This window comes from Bison bison, unplaced genomic scaffold, assembly GCF_000754665.1.
Source record: "Bison bison bison isolate TAMUID 2011002044 unplaced genomic scaffold, Bison_UMD1.0 scf7180017864180, whole genome shotgun sequence".
Lineage (NCBI taxonomy): Eukaryota > Metazoa > Chordata > Mammalia > Artiodactyla > Bovidae > Bison > Bison bison.
The window spans coordinates 7,209,671-7,222,905 of NW_011494752.1; the positions used below are offsets into that span (position 1 = coordinate 7,209,671).

The 13,235-nt window shown below is 50.5% G+C and overlaps 1 protein-coding gene across 3 annotated transcripts in view; it reads left to right on the plus strand.

The window, feature by feature from the left end:
• ABCC3 (ATP-binding cassette, sub-family C (CFTR/MRP), member 3) overlaps positions 1-13,235 on the plus strand; it is a 48,633-nt gene that overhangs the window by 13,086 nt on the left and 22,312 nt on the right. For all 3 annotated transcript variants that reach the window (XM_010842832.1, XM_010842833.1, XM_010842834.1), the window contains exons 8-17: positions 1,394-1,585; positions 4,613-4,790; positions 4,889-5,050; positions 5,564-5,656; positions 6,865-7,068; positions 7,173-7,319; positions 7,731-7,818; positions 8,182-8,248; positions 8,476-8,602; positions 8,682-8,858. In XM_010842832.1, the coding sequence (XP_010841134.1) occupies positions 1,394-1,585; positions 4,613-4,790; positions 4,889-5,050; positions 5,564-5,656; positions 6,865-7,068; positions 7,173-7,319; positions 7,731-7,818; positions 8,182-8,248; positions 8,476-8,602; positions 8,682-8,858 (1,435 nt within the window). The remainder of the gene's footprint in view (positions 1-1,393; positions 1,586-4,612; positions 4,791-4,888; positions 5,051-5,563; positions 5,657-6,864; positions 7,069-7,172; positions 7,320-7,730; positions 7,819-8,181; positions 8,249-8,475; positions 8,603-8,681; positions 8,859-13,235) is intronic.

Below are 13,235 nucleotides of genomic sequence, written 5' to 3' on the forward strand. Positions count from 1 at the left end.
CCCCCCTCTCCCCAGTCCCCACTCCCCTCCACCCCAGCCCCTTCACACAGCCCGGGTCTCCTGCAGGCGAGGGTGGTAGATGACATGGCTGGGGGTGGAGAAAACACAGGTGCAAGTGGTCCTGGGTGTGCAGTTTAGGCCTGCGTGGGGCCAGCTGGAGAGTGGCTGACACTTTCACAACACTTACTTTGTCCAAGGGGCTTCCCTGGTGGCTTAGACAGTAAAGAATCTGCCTGCAGTGTGGGAGACCTGGGTTCAATCCCTGGGTTGGGAAGATCCCCTGGAGAAGGGAATGACTACCCACCCCAGTATTCTTGCCTGGAGAATTCCATGGACAGAGGAGTCTGATAGCTACAGTCCATGGGATTGCAAAGAATTGGACACAACAGAGCGACTAACACTCTGTCTGAGGGGTAGTTCTAAGATTAACCCAGTCAGTCTCTGACAGCCCTACTGCACAGGCTGTAATGTCTTGTGTGACAGATGACATCACTGAAGCACTGAAGTTTGAGGATTCACCCAAGGTGCCCTAGTTGGTGGTGGCACGGGCAGAATCCACACCCACCTGTCTGGCCCCTGCAGTCACCACTGAACTGCCCTGACTGACTTGAAGGGTGGGTTCCGGAGACTTCCCTCAGGAGGGGAAAGGACCAGGGGAAGAAGGTTAAGGCCAGCGTCCCCGCGTAATCCGGCCTTTTATGTGGAGCCAACAGCTGGAGGAGATTACCATCTGATCGAGGGCCTTCCCACTGACCCAGGAGTCTGTCTCTGGCTGACTACTCAGACAAAAAATCTGAGACTCCGAGTCCTCCTTCTTTACCCACATCCCCCCCAGGACCAAACCCTTTTGCCTTCCACCCACAGTCTGGGTCCCAGCAGTCCCATGCTGGTTCTGTCTGAGCCCCTGATGGCCAACTGTCTGTGGAGGAGCCAGGGACCTGGACTCGGTCATCCGTGTCTTGGGTTCATGGCTTGGAGCCTCTAAGACCTAACGGCCTCCAGTCTGCCTGCTGCACCCCGTCTCTGTCCCTTCATGCCACCTCCACTCCCTCCCTGCTCAGCCCCCCAGTGACTAGGCCACTAGCCAGCCCTGCCCAAGTCTCCTTTCTCATAGCATTCTCCCTGGAGCCAGCAGCCCTGGAGAGGCAGATGCTGGAAATTGCTGGGTGTATAGTTCTTGGGGAGCAGTTAGGACACCCCTTCATATATCCTCTAGAACCTGAAGACAGAGTCACTTGGGGATTCTCAGCTGGAAAGTTGCATTGTCTGTTCCAATTGTGAGAGCCAAGAAAGCAGCTCCCCCTCTTACCTGCTGTTCAACAGCCCTGGTGGCCCTTGGCTTCACGGGGCCTTTGTACCCATTCCGACTCACTGTCTTTCCTCCTTGGACCAGACGCCAGGCCGCAGAGGCTTCTGGGAAGAAACTGTCCAGTGAGGGTGAGGTGCTGCTTGAGGGCCGACCCAGGGCCCCGGAGGCCTCCTTCCTGCGGGCCCTGATGGCCACCTTCAGCTCCAGCTTCCTCCTCAGCATGGGCTTCAAGCTGATCCAGGATCTGCTATCCTTTATCAACCCGCAGCTGCTCAGGTCTGTCCACGCTCCCTCCCGCATGGCCTTTCCTGGGACAAGGGGCTGGCCTGGGGGATGAAGAGTGGGGAAAGAGCCCCAGTCCAGGAACTGGGGGGGCTATCCCCATTTTCTGTGGGACCCTTGGCAAGTGGCAGAGCCTCTGCACCTCCTTTCCCCATTCACATCCAACTTACCTGGCCCAAGTACAGCTGCCAGGCACCCCGATGTATACATTAGCAAACATTCTGTCTTTAAATCCTCCCAACAGTCCTACAGAGGATTTCCCATTTTACAAATGAGGAAGCAGAAAAACAAAAAACAACAACAAAAAATGAGGAAATAAGAACTCAGAGAAATGAAGTGATTTGACCAAGGGCACACAGCTGGTGACGATGGATTTGAGTTCAGAGCTCTGAACTCCGGCTTTGGTGCTCTTTCCATTTGTTCCCTGAGTAGCTTGGGCTAGAAGGAGCTCTCAAATGCGGGAATGGGAAGGAGCCCTCGCTCCATTGCTCCTCCATTCATGAATTTGTGCGTTTGCTCATTCAGTGAGTATTTTTTGAGCCTCCAGGGTCTCAGAATAGTGCCAGACCCTAGGTATACAAAGATAAATAAGATATGGTCTTAAAGTCTCGTGGGAGAAACTGGTGTGTAAATCTGTTGGAGCACAGTGTGGGCAGAGGTGTACGCAGGTGTCTGAAAAACCCCTCAGGGGCAGGAGGCCAGCCTGGGAAGGGGCAGGATACTCTTGCCAGCCAGGGAGGTTATCTAGTTTGGAAGGACACGCAGCTAACTAACTAGGTGCAGAGTCACAAAGGCCTGAGACAGCATGACTCAGGAACTCCAAGTGCTTATGAATGCTAGAGGGAGGGTGGCTGGAGGGAGGGGCAGAACAACACAGGGAGAGAGGGAAAGCTAAGAAAATCCTTGAAAGGTTTGAAGCCAGGGAGGGGCATCTGGCTTGCATCTGGAAGGATCCCCTGCTGGTAGTGTGGGTGGTGTAAGGCAGTGTAGCCAGATGGAAGTGGGCCAACTAGGTCTAAGGAAAGTCCAGGTCAGGAATGAGCTGGATTCAGGAGCTACTCTGGAAATGCGTGCTTGTGTCAGGGAAAGGGAGGGGACAAAGGTGACCTGGGTTCTTGGATAGCTAGAGAAGGATGGATTTTTTTTGTTTTTTGTTTTTTGCTGAGATAGTGAACTCAGCAGGAAGAGAGACCTGGGCACGGGGCACAGTGGTGAGCTGCGTCTTCGCCATGTCAGGCCTGAGGTGCTGGTGGCCCCCAAGGGGAGATTGCCAGCTAGAGGGAAGTCAGAGAGTTTTCAGAGTCGTCATGGAAGCCCAGGGCTCCATCTCTTTGGCTTACCCCTCCCAGAGAGGGGCCTTCAAGTGAAGGCCCCAGACAGAGTCCTAGGGCCTTCTGACAGGTATGGGGGAGCAGAAGACTAACCTGGAGGGGCCAGAGTTGGGAAAAGAATCCAGATTGTGGACCAGGGCACAGAGAACACATCCAGGGGAAGCCATGGCCTCCAGTGAAGAGAGCTGACCAGGAAAATAGAGCCTGAGGAAGGCAACATGGAGTTTGTTGGTGACTTTGCCAGAAACAGAGGCTGAGACAAAGGGGAAGGGCCGGAGAGAAGGGTGTCTGCAGTGGAGATAGGGCCAATGACGGTCTAGAAACTTCCTATAAAAGTTTTTAGTTTCCTAGGGTAACAGAGTCCCACAGACTGGGTGGCTGAAAACAGAAATGTATCTTTCATGATTCTGGAAGCATGGTCTGAAATCAAAGTGTCAGTGGATTGGTTCCTTCTAGAGGCTGTGAGTGAGATCTGTTCAGCTTCTGGTGGTGCTGGCAGACTAGACTTCCTTGGCTTGAGACTCATCGCCCCAATCTCTGCCTCCATCTTTGCATGGCATCTTCCTGTATGTGTCTCTGTGTGTGTGTGTGTGTGTGTGTGTGTGTGTGTGTCTGCATTTGTGTCTCTGTGTGCAAATCTCTCTCTCTTTTCTCTTATAAAGATGCCAGTCACTGGATTCAGGGCCACCCTATTCCAGTACAACCTTATCTTAACTTGACTACATCTGTAAAGACTCTCTTTCCAAATAAGGTCACATTCATAGGTACCAGGGGTTAGGACTTGAGCATGTCTTTTGGGGAGTCACACCCAACCCACAGCAGAAGAGGCCTGGCCATGACTGTGGAGGAAGCTCCATGGGGCCAAGGGGAGGTTTGTCCTTACATGGAAGAGACTTGATCATGTTAGTCGGCCAAGGCACAGAGCTGCCAATGGAGAGGAGGTTCCTGAAGATGAGGCGAAAGGGGGCCAATGATGAAGCATGCTTCTGAAGAGGTGGGTGGGATCTGGGGCTTAGGGGGCAAAATCCAGCATGGAAAGTCAGAAGGACGCCTCCTGTCCTGAGGCAGATGGAAGAGGGTGAATGTTTGCAGGGAAGTTTGTAGTTGGCAGGGAGTTCTCAATGGAAACAAGTAAGTGGGCCACTGCTGAGAGAGGTGGGGAGTGAGGACAGATCAGAAGGTAAGAGGTGAAGAGGACTGTGGGAGAGGAATTAGATTAGGGTCCTGGAGAAGATCACTGGGCAGCTCTGGGGGCTGCTGATATTGAAGAGGATGGATTTCAGTGGCGAGAGTCTGTGTAGTCATGCACTGGAGTTCAGAGCCCTCAGCAGTCCAAGAAAAGGTGAAGGAAAGTCTAATCAACAGACATGTGGCATTACTTCCTGCCACATGGTCCAAGGAGGCAAAACAGGCAGGCCGGTGAGGCTGGTGGCCAGAGCGTAACAAAGAGGTGGGTGGAGGGAGGCCATGGTAGATGGGAGAGGAGGTGGAGGCACAAAGGAGTAAGGAGACAGAGTCTTGCACCAGCTCTGGGCTGATTCCCGTGGTCTGGGTTGGGGCTGTGGAGGGCCAGCAGCCTCCAAATGAGAGGCTCGAGAGAGTGGAGGCTGAGGGGCAGGAAGAGAGCAGCAGTAGGGGGAACAGCCTAGGGGAGAGTCCCCACCCTTATTGTTCTCTCCTCCGTTTGCAGCATCCTGATCAGATTTATTTCAAACCCCACGGCCCCCACCTGGTGGGGCTTCCTGGTGGCCGGGCTGATGTTCGTGTGCTCCGTGATGCAGACCCTGATCTTACACCAGTATTTCCACTGCATCTTTGTGATGGGGTTGAGGTTTCGCACGGGTATCATAGGTGTCATCTATAGGAAGGTCAGCTGGAGCAGGAAATGAGGGGCTGGGGAGGCCAGCCCTGGGGAACTTCGAAGAGACTCGCACGACCAGTCCATCAGCCAACTGTCCACCTGCAGGCTCTGGTCATCACCAATTCAGTCAAACGTGAGTCCACTGTAGGCGAAATTGTCAACCTCATGTCAGTGGACGCGCAGCGCTTCATGGATGTTGTCCCCTTCATCAACCTGCTGTGGTCAGCACCCCTGCAGATCATCCTGGCAGTGTACTTCCTCTGGCAGGTGACTCTTGACCCCTGATCTCTGCCTCCTTCCTCTGACTTCTCCTTCCTTCAGATGGGACAAGAGAGAGTTATTCTGGGTCAGCAGAGGGGTGGGGGACAGAACTGTGAGGATGCTGGTGTCTGCAATCAAGTCTTTCCAGCCTATGAGATTGTCCCTCTCACAGAACCTAGGGGAGGGAAGAGGGACTCGGAGACAAGGTGGGTGTGACTCTGGTTGTCATTGCCTATCTATCTGTATTTGCCTCTCTGTGTGTCTGGACGCCCTTCAATGGCTGCCTGTTTGTCCCTATCTGTTGTCATTATCTGATGGCTGGCTGTTTCTGCAAATGTTTTTGCAATTTTGGCTTTATCTGTATGTCTGCTTTTCACTGTCCATCTGTTTGGCTGACCACTAACTTTTGCTTCAGGCCCATCCCCGCATTTCAGGTCGATAGGCTTCTGTCTGTTGGGCTCTGTCTATACACTCTGCATATGTGTCGGTGTGTCTAATCTACCCATTGTGCGTCCTCAGAACCTGGGTCCTTCCGTCCTGGCTGGAGTTGCTCTCATGGTCTTGCTAATCCCACTCAACGGCGCTGTGGCTGTGAAGATGCGTGCCCTCCAGGTGGGTGCTAACAGACCGAGCTGCTCCTGCCTGGAGCCCTGGCCAGGTGCCTGGAGCCCTGGCCAGGTGCCTGGTAGAGTGCAGTCACTAACCTTGGCCTCATCCACTACCTTGCTTACTGAGTACAGATGGCTGTAAGCCACTTTCACAAACCTTAGCTTGCTCTAGCCTTACAACCCTGAGAGGGTTTTAGAAACATTCTCATTTTGCAACTGAGGAACCCAGGCCCAGAGAGATTACAGCAATCCAGAATCAGACAGAACTTGCCTCTTCTGGTCTAACGAGAGTTTCTCCACCACATTGCACTTAGTGTAAATAGCCAGTCATTCAGTCCTTTATTTGCAAACATTCATTGAAGTCTTCCCTAGCTTCCCACTGTACACAGAATAAATGACAAATTTCCCCCCCCAGCCACTAGGCCCCTGCTCACCTTTCAAGCCCTCACCTCCTGGAATATGGCTAAATTTCAGCCAGTCTGGCCTCTCTTTTCTCCAGATCACTAAGCTCTGCGTGCCTCTGGGCTGCCATACATAGAGTTCCCTGAAATGTGCTTCAGCCTTCCTTGCTTGTCCAGTTCCTTTCCTTCCTTCACTCCTAGCATACACTTTCCCAGTTCCCACCCCAATTATTCTCTCCCAGAATCCTGTTACTCCCACTGGAGTGCATAATGATTTAGCGTAAGCATTTATTCAGGCCATTGTTTGCTTCCTAGCTACTTCTCCTATCAGACTGTCAGCTTTATGATGGCGAGGGCCCTCAGTTGTTTGTCATCATCTGCCCTACGTCTAGCACATGGCCTGGCACAGAGTAGGCACTCAATAAGTTGGGGCTGAATGAATAAATTAGTGTGACCTGCTACACCTTGGGTTGGGGACTGGGGAACACAGAGAAATAAGGGATCTGTTCCCTCAGGCTCACATGGATTTGAGGCAGCATACATGTTCAGGGTGCCCTATGAGAACGTGCCTTAGAGACCCAGGGAAGGGGCCTGGGATGGTCAGCGATGGGGCACTGAGGCTGGAGCTGGATTTTGTCCAGCAGAGAGGAAGGGAGCTTGGCTTGGGCATTCCAGGCTGGGGTACAATCCAGGCTGGCAGGGAGGAGTGGTGAGCAATCTAGCTGCCGTGTGTGTGAGTGCAGAGATGTGTGCCCTTGTTGATAGAGGTCTGGGGAGGGGCTCAGGTATGCACTTGCCACACTTCCCATAGGTAGAGCAAATGAAGTTCAAGGACTCACGCATCAAGTTGATGAGCGAGATCCTGGGCGGCATCAAGGTGCTGAAGCTGTATGCCTGGGAGCCCAGCTTCTTGAAGCAGGTGGAGGGCATCCGGCAGGATGAGCTCCAGCTGATGCGCAAGGTTGCCTGCCTCCACGCCATATCCACCTTCATCTGGGTCTGCACCCCCTTCCTGGTGAGGCGCCCACACCTGGGCTGGTGTCCCATCTCCTGCTCGGCCAGCCCGGGCCTCTGAACCCAGCAGACTCCACCCTGACACCCATCCCCACCACTGCCCAGGTGACCCTGACCACCCTCGGAGTATACGTATCCGTGGACAAGAACAACGTGCTGGATGCTGAAAAGGCCTTTGTGTCCGTGTCCCTTTTCAACATCTTAAAAATTCCGCTCAACATGCTGCCCCAGTTAATCAGCAACCTGGCCCAGGTAAGCCTGGGTAGGGCTGGGGTTCTAGTGGAGTTTGGGCAGGTTGATGGGGCTATTTAGGGTCAGGGGATAATCAGGGAGAGTTATTGGAATCAGGGGAGGGCCGTTTGGCATTATGAAGAATTGTTCCAAGATGAATGAGGTCAGTGGACTCGTGGGCCATTTGGAGTCAGAGTTAGGTAGGGTTTCTGGAAACCCAAGTTCTGGAGACAGCCTCCTCTTACCAACATGGACCCTATCTTTGGCAGTGGGAGCCAGCCAAGACTCAGGCATGAGAAGGGACCCAGCACCAGCATCTGGGCCCTCAGGGGGCCCAGCCTCACCCAGGAAGTTGGGGGCCAGCAAGGGTAAGAGGAGATGGGTGTAAGAAAGGCATAGCTTCCAGGGCTGACTCACACCCTCTGCCTGCAGACCAGTGTGTCTTTGAAACGGATCCAGCATTTCCTGAGCCAAGATGAACTTGACCCTCAGTGTGTGGAAAGAAAGACCATCACCCCAGGTCCAGACAGCCTCTACCTGGGCTTCCCTTAACCCAGCCACTTCTCCAGAAAATTCTGTTTCAAGCTTTTAACTTTTCTCTTGTGGCCTCCTTTTCTTCATCCTCCTTTCCCATCTGCCCTCATTCTGCCCTCTCCCTCTTCTGGTTCTTTACTCTCCTCTGTTACCCCTCCCCAGGCCCCCCCATCACCTTCCTTCTCTAGGGCGCTTCTTACTCCTCCCTGGGACTTCCTGCCAGCTCCCCCTCACCACCTGCAAGCTTCCCTGTGCTCCCTGTTGGCTCCTTTCCCCAGGGCTCTTCCACCCAGGGATCCTCTCCCCCTTGCCCCGGGCCCCCTGACCCTGTGCACCTCTGTCTTCCCAGGCTACGCTGTCATCATACACAATGGCACCTTTACGTGGGCCCAGGACCTGCCACCCGCCCTGCACAGGTACCAGCCTCTCCTTCCCTTCTCAGCTGCCTAAAGTGGACCGCAGCTCAGATCGTAGCAGAACCCACCCCACTCCCACCCTTCAGTTTTTGACCTGGGAAGCAGGTAGAGCCTCAGCTTGCCAGGGTGCTGTCTGAAAGGGAGGAGAGCTTGGGTCTTCAGGTGGAAGGTGGGGGACAAAACCTCGATTCCTCCCCTGACTGGGCTACTTGTCTCCTTACCCCCAGCCTAGATATCCAGGTGCCAAAGGGGGCACTAGTGGCTGTGGTGGGGCCTGTGGGTTGTGGGAAGTCCTCCCTGTTATCTGCCCTGCTGGGAGACATGGAGAAGCTGGAAGGCAAGGTGTATATGAAGGTGAGAGGGGCAGGGATTACTGGGAAGGGAAGCTTGGTCAGGCCTTGGGCAAACCCTGAGGTACTTCTCCTTTGGCCAGGGTTCCGTGGCCTACGTGCCCCAGCAGGCATGGATCCAGAACTGCACTCTTCAGGAAAACGTGCTATTTGGTCAAGCCCTGGACCCCAAGCGGTACCACAAGGCTCTGGAGGCCTGTGCCCTGCTAGCTGATCTGGAGGTTCTGCCTGGTGGGGACCAGACAGAGATTGGAGAGAAGGTACAGTCTCTTCTCTCACTCTCTGGGGGAGTTAGCACATACAGCTGCCAACCTCAATCCAGCTAAGATCCAAATATGCATTCATTCATTCACATATTCATCTATGAATGATGTCACGCCTAGCTCTGTGCAAGGCACTGGTAGAGCAGATCTACTACTGGGGGAAGCTGACTTGTAAACAGGTAGGGGCTGTAGAATGTCCTGGAGGCCAGGGTAAAGGCCTGTTCAAGGTACTGGGAAGGAGTAAAGAGGTGGTCTGCATAAGGAAAAGCATCACTTTTGAGCTGAATCTTAACAGGTAAGGAAGAAGCTCTTATCATTCATCAGATTTTATGACATACCTACTATATGCCAGGCAATATTATATATTAGTAAATGTGTGTGCGTGCTGAGTCACTTCAGTCGTGTACAGCTCCTTGTGACCTCATGGACTGATTCCTCCAGGCTCCTCTGTCCTTGAGATTCTCAAGGTAAGAATGCTGGAGTGTGTTGCCATGCCCTTTTCCAGGGGATCTTCCTGACCCAGGGATCAAACCCACATCTCTTATGTCTCCTGCATTGCAGGTGGGTTCTTTACCACTAGCACCACACGGGCAGCCCATACGTTAGTAAATACACCAGACTAAAATCTCTGCCCTCATATAGCTTACATTCTAGTGGAGAAAGAGATGTTAGCAAGATAAATCAGTAAAATATATAATATTAGGTGAATGCTAAGAGGAAAGGATGTACAAGGTTGTATTATCAGTATGCTTTGTGAAAGCCTCACTGAGAATTGGAGACTTGAACAAAGGAGTGGTCTGTATCTGGGAACATGAAGCCCTGTCTGGGACATCTGAGGCAGAGAGAGCAGTAAGTGCAAAGGCTCTGAGGCAGGAGTGTGATTGGGGCATTTAAGGACCAGCGAGAAGAACAGTGTGGCTGGAATGAAATGAGCAGGGATGAGGAGGAGGAAATGAAGTCAGTGAGGTGTCCAGGAAGCAGACACAGGGCCTTAAGTCTACCTTAAGGTCTACGGCTTTTACCAAGGGTGATGGAAAACCTTTAAGGGTTCAGTTCACTTCAGTTCTGTCACTCGGTCGTGTCCAACTCTTTGCGACCCCATGACAGCATGCCAGGCTTCCCTGTCCATCACCAACTCCCAGAGCTTGTTCAAATGCATGTCCATCAACTGAGTGATGCCATCCAACCATCTCATCCTCTGTTGTCCCCTTCTCCTCCTGCTTTCAATCTTTCCCCAGCATCAGGGTCTTTTCCAATGAGTCCGTTCTTCACATCAGGCGGCCAAAATATTGGAGCTTTAGCTTCAACGTCAGTCCTTCTAATGAATATTCAGGACTGATTTTCTTTAGGATGGACTGGTTTGATCTCCTTGCAGTCCAAGGGACTCTCAAGAGTCTTCTCCAACACCACAGTTCAAAAGCATCAATTCTTCGGAGCTCAGTTTTCTTTATAGTCCAGTTCTCACATCCATACATGACTACTGGAAAAACCATAGCTTTGACTAGATGGACCTTTGTTGGCAAAGAAATGCCTCTGCTTTTTAATATGGTACCTAGGTTGGTCATAACTTTTCTTTCAAGGAGCAAGCATCTTTTGATTTCATGGCTGCAGTCACCATCTGCAGTGATTTTGGAGCCCAAGAAAAGAAAGTCTGACACTGTTTCCCCTGTTTCTCCATCTATTTGCCATGAAGTGGTGCGACTGGATGCCATTATCTTAGTTTTTTGAATGTTGAGTTTTTAAGCCAGCTTTTTCCTCTCCTCTTTCACTTTCATCAAGAGGCTCTTCAGTTCTTCTTCACTTTCTGCCATAAGGGTGATGTCATCTGCATATCTGAGGTTATTGATATTTCTCCCGGCAATCCTGATTCCAGCTTGTGCTTCATCCAGCCTGGCATTTCACATGATGTACTCTGCATATAAGTTAAATGAACAGGGTGACAATATACAGCCTTGACGTACGCCTTTCCCAATTTGGAACCAGTCCGTTGTTCCATGTCTGGTTCTAACTGTTGCTTCTTTGAGGGTTAGTGTTAGGGTTAAGGATGGAGGGCATTCGATGCAATTTGGTGTGACTGGAGGTTAGCAGGGTGCAAAAGATGCAGGGTAATTACGTAGAACTTTGATGACTTTAGTTAAGGTTTTGATCTTTCCCCTAAAAACCATGGGATATCAATGCAAGTTTTTATTTTTGTATTAATTTATTAATTTTTGGCTGCTGTGAAATATACATAACATAAATCGTGTTTGGCTGTGCTGGGTCTTGGCTGTGGTGGAAGGCTTCTTTAGTCGCGGTGCACGGGCTCTAGAGTGTGCTGGCAGTAGTTGTGGCATAAGGGCTTGGTTGCCCCATGGCATGTGGGCTCTTAGTTCCCTGACCAAGCAAGGGTTGAACTCCTGTCCCCTGCATTGGAAGGCAGATTCTTAACCACTGCACTATGAAGGAAGTCCCCATAACATAAATCTTTAACTTAAAAATCTTTAGAAGTATAAAGATCAGTAATGTTAAGTTCATTCACACTGTTGTGCAACCAATCTCCAGAACTCTTTTTATCTTACAAAACTAAAACTCTGTACCCATTAAACAACAGCTTTTACTTATCCATTCACCCCTCAATGGACACTTGAGTTGCTTCCACCTTTCATATATTGTGACTAATACTACTATGAACGTGGGTGGGCAAAGGTCTTTTTAAGACCCTAGATACCCTAAAGTGGAATTTGTAAATCAATTCTATATTTTATTCTTTGAGGAGCTGCCATGCTGTTTTCCATGATGGCTGCACCGTGTTATATTCCCACCAACAGTGCACAAAGGGTACAACTTGCACACATCCTGGAAAACACTTGTTTTCTGGGGTGGTTGTTTGTTTTTTTGGTTTTGTTTTTTGATAATAACCATTCTAATGGATGTGAGGTGATATTTCATTGACATTTCAATTTGCATTTCCCAGTCATTAGTAATGTTGAAACACCTTTACATAAGTAAAGTAATATAAGTATCAGATCAGATCAGATCAGTCGCTCAGTCGTGTCCGACTGCAACCCCATGAATCGCAGCACGCCAGGCCTCCCTGCCCATCACCAACTCCCGGAATTCACTGAGGCTCACATCCATTGAGTCAGTGATGCCATCCAGCCATCTCATCCTCTGTCGTCCCCTTCTCCTCTTGCCCCCAATCCCTCCCAGCATCAGAGTCTTTTCCAATGAGTCAACTCTTCGCATGAGGTGGCCAAAGTACTGGAGTTTCAGCTTCAGCATCAGTCCCTCCAAAGAAATCCCAGGGCTGATCTTCAGAATGGACTGGTTGGATCTCCTTGAAGTCCAAGGGACTCTCAAGAGTATTCTACAACACCACAGTTCAAAAGCATCAATTCTTCGGCGCTCAGCCTTCTTCACAGTCCAACTCTCACATCCATACATGACCACAGGAAAAACCATAGCTTTGATTAGACGGACCTTTGTTGGCAAAGTAATGTCTCTGCTTTTGAATATGCTATCTAGGTTGGTCATAGCTTTCCTTCCAAGGAGTAAGCGTCCTTTAATTTCATGGCTGCAGTCACCATCTGTAGTGATTTTGGAGCCCAGAAAAATAAAGTCTGACACTGTTTCCACTATTTCCCCATCTATTTCCCATGAAGTGGTGGGACTGGATGCCATGATCTTCGTTTTCTGAATATTGAGCTTTAAGCCAACTTTTTCACTCTCCACTTTAACTTTCATCAAGAGGCTTTTGAGTTCCTCTTCACTTTCTGCCATAAGGGTGGTGTCATCTGCATATCTGAGGTTATTGATATTTCTCCTGGCAACCTTGATTCCAGCTTGTGCTTCATCCAGTCCAGCATTTCTCATGATGTACTCTGCATATAAGTTAAATAAACAGGGTGATGATATACAGCCTTGACAAACTCCTTTTCCTATTTGGAACCAGTCTGTTGTTCCATGCCCAGTTCTAACTGTTGCTTCCTGACCTGCATACAGATTTCTCAAGAGGCAGATCAGGTGGTCTGGTATTCCCATCTCTTGAAGAATTTTCCACAGTTTATTGTGATCCACACAGTCAAAGGCTTTGGCATAGTCAATAAAGCAGAAATAGATGTTTTTCTGGAACTCTCTTGCTTTTTCCTTGATCCAGAGGATGTTGGCAATTTGATCTCTGGTTCCTCTGCCTTTTCTAAAACCAGCTTGAACATCAGGAAGTTCATGGTTCACATATTGCTGAAGCCTGGCTTGGAGAATTTTGAGCATTACTTTACTAGCGTGTGAGATGAGTGCAATTGTGCAGTAGTTTGAGCATTCTTTGGCATTGCCTTTCTTTGGGATTAGAATGAAAACTGACCTTTTCCAGTCCTGTGGCCACTGCTGAGTTTTCCA